The sequence below is a fragment of the Trachymyrmex septentrionalis genome, unplaced genomic scaffold, assembly GCF_001594115.1.
Source record: "Trachymyrmex septentrionalis isolate Tsep2-gDNA-1 unplaced genomic scaffold, Tsep1.0 scaffold79, whole genome shotgun sequence".
NCBI classification, from domain to species: Eukaryota; Metazoa; Arthropoda; class Insecta; order Hymenoptera; family Formicidae; genus Trachymyrmex; species Trachymyrmex septentrionalis.
In genome coordinates, this window is record NW_017305977.1 from 1,628,481 (window position 1) to 1,631,560 (window position 3,080).

The 3,080-nt window shown below is 30.9% G+C and overlaps 1 protein-coding gene across 2 annotated transcripts in view; it reads left to right on the forward strand.

Moving 5' to 3' along the window:
* The window catches only part of LOC108754307 (NADH-ubiquinone oxidoreductase subunit 8), a 2,535-nt gene extending 1,637 nt beyond the window's left edge, over positions 1–898 (forward strand). For both annotated transcript variants that reach the window (XM_018496512.1, XM_018496511.1), the window contains 2 exons: positions 244–436; positions 533–898. In XM_018496512.1, the coding sequence (XP_018352014.1) occupies positions 244–436; positions 533–664 (325 nt within the window). In that variant the 3' untranslated portion in view covers positions 665–898. The remainder of the gene's footprint in view (positions 1–243; positions 437–532) is intronic.
* Positions 899–3,080: the final 2,182 nt, after the last annotated feature.

Here is a 3,080-nt window from a genome sequence, read left to right on the forward strand (position 1 = left end):
AATGTATATTTTGACAATTTAATATAATCTATATGTGACAATAATTAATAAGATATAACTTATAGCTAAAATTAAATATATGTTATAACTTATTATAGAATAAGATAACTTATTTTTAAGACATTTGTGTCTAGTGTTGATGTTACAATATGATGAAGAAAAGAAAAACATAATTAAATAGATTTTTCCAAATACAAAATATTTAAACATTAAATTTAGTGAATTTTTTTGAGGATTCTTCAGGTATCCTTCTGGGGAAGAAAGATGTATTGCTTGTAAATTATGTGAAGCAATATGTCCTGCGCAAGCTATTACAATTGAAGCAGAAGAAAGAGCAGATGGATCTCGACGAACTACAAGATATGATATTGATATGTCGAAATGTATTTATTGTGGCTTTTGTCAGGAAGCTTGTCCAGTAGATGCTATTGTTGAGGTAGATGCTATTGTTAATGAAGAGACAGAGTTATTGGAAAAAGTCATATATATATGGATGGGATTATTTTATATTAATAAGTGAATTGTTCCACAGGGTCCCAACTTCGAATTTTCAACCGAAACTCATGAAGAAATGCTGTACAACAAGGAAAAGCTTTTAAATAATGGTGATAAGTGGGAATCCGAAATTGCTAGTAATATTCATGCTGATCATTTGTATCGTTAAACATTATTGTGTTATAACGTAGTCGTAATGATAAAGTAAAAAAGTATGGAATTAAATATATATCAAAGAAAATTCCCTACTGCTAGATATATGACATGTTTAAGTAAATCAAATAAAATTGTTTAGTTACCTTAGCAGCTTAAAAAATAAAATTAGTTATTTGATGTATTTTTGCATGAAACGAAAATTTCTGGCAGAAATAAACGTTGCTCTATCCCGAGAACTGGATAGTGATTATGTAATCTTTTCCTCAAGGCAGAAACGCCTGAAAAGTAAAAATTTTTTGTACGTATATTTTGTATATACATGTATATACACATAAAAATTTTCACATTTTAGACAAAAAGTTACATGATCGATACCCTGAGATATTACTCGTTAAAGTTGAAGACAATGGCTGCGTTCAGCAAAAGAAAGCAACTTTGCAATTGTGAAATTTGTGAATATGATTGGTTTATACATTTAGATTCAGTAAAAAACTAAGGTCAATTATATTAAAGAATTTTATACAGTTGCAAAATTGCTTTTTCTGCTCAACGCAGCCTATGTATTTATTCAGTAGCGGGATTCTCTAAATGTTTTATCGATGCTTGTCGTAACTGAATATTGTTATGATCTGAACCACGGTGATAGATTTACATGGTTTACATGGTTAAATGATGTCTTTCTAATAGCGTTTTTTTACTGAGAAAACTGGTGCAGCACTAGCGCCGTGCTAGGTTTTAGATGAAAACTACACTAGTGCAGTAATAGTGCAGGTTTAGTGCGATTCAACAATGGAACATATTATTAGACATTCATTTTATTGATATCCATTTTGGCTATGGTTTATTTGATGCTACAGATGCTTCGAAGCATTTTTTGATTGGTCAATTAGTAAAATTCTTTCTTCTGATTGGTCAATCAAAAGCTTCGAAGCAGTGTAACGTAAAATGGACCGCACTCTTTATAACACACTCCTAAAGATATATATAACTATGTTCAAACTTAAATTACTTATTTTATAATATTCGGATTCATTTATTTATTTAAAACATTTTTTAAAATTAAATTTTTAAACATTTTTAACATTTTTAACATTTCAAGAGTTTTAAACATTAAAATGTCATACTTCAACTATTATTAGAAAAATTGAAACTGAACATTGTCATTGTTGTAACATTAATTACAATAATGTAATATCATATCATACCTTAACACGAACACAACCTAAATTTCAATTTGCACTAGTTTCCACTGACTTCAAAGACAGTGGAGCAAAAGTTAACTTCAGTGCTTGAACCCAAGTTTTTTGCATCAGTTTTATCAATGGAACATTAAACATTGAACTCTTAGCCCGGATCCTCATACAGGCAACAGCGCTTTGACACCGAACGCTGATTGGTGAAAAACGGGTGATGGAGGTAAATTTTACCCCCACAATCGGTTTTTCATTAATTAGCGCTATCAAAGCGCTGTTGTCTGTGTGATGATCCGGGCTTAGTTTTTACAGTGGAACACAATTGTTGCGCACTCAGTGCGCATCAATGTTGTACTAGGTTTCCCAGTGAAAAATGTTCTATCTCTCCTTCTTTGCCTATGGATGTCATGAGATTCAAGGGTTACAATTGTGAAACATGGGGCGGTGTATTCATAATCCGTTTTTATTTTAAAACTGACTTAAACTTTGAGTATATAACTATGGACTGCTAGTTGGCTTTCTCACGCCGTACATGAAAAGTGCCCCCTCCCCAATGAAATGGGTACTGTACCGATTCTCGATACTTCGATGATGTATCGTTAATTCAGGTACAGTACAAATCTAAGTTTACCAGTTCATTGCTTGATATATATTTCAATTTCATAAATCAAAGAAAGAAGTTACTACCCGAGCCAGAATGGTCGTCATTTCGATAGCGAGTGCCATATAAAAGAAGAAGAAGATCAAAGAAAAGAAAGAAATTAATAATAACATTTTACTTCAAAATAAAATTATTTTATGAAGGAAAATGCATCACAATATTAAAAAAATCTTTTGAAACGCACGTTAATGAAAGCTGTAATTTTTAGCGGTCAATAATGTAAATAGCTATTGAACATTACAATTATATTTATATAGCTATTAAATAATATATATATATATATTCATTAACACTTGTTATCTATATTTTACTATTGTGTGTTAAATTTATACATGCATATTTTATTTTGATTCTGCACTTTATTAAACCTAATAAAATAATGCAACATATGTCATATTCCATCTCTCTCTTTTTTTTTGTTTTATCATCGTAACGTGACTGTGTTTCGATTTTTTGCCATTTCACTGGCGGGGGCACGCGTGATGTTTGCTATGCATAGTCTCTTGCCTATCTTACGGAAGATAGGAATAGTTGGGGTAACTAGCAGTCCATAGTTATATAGTCAAAGGGCTTAA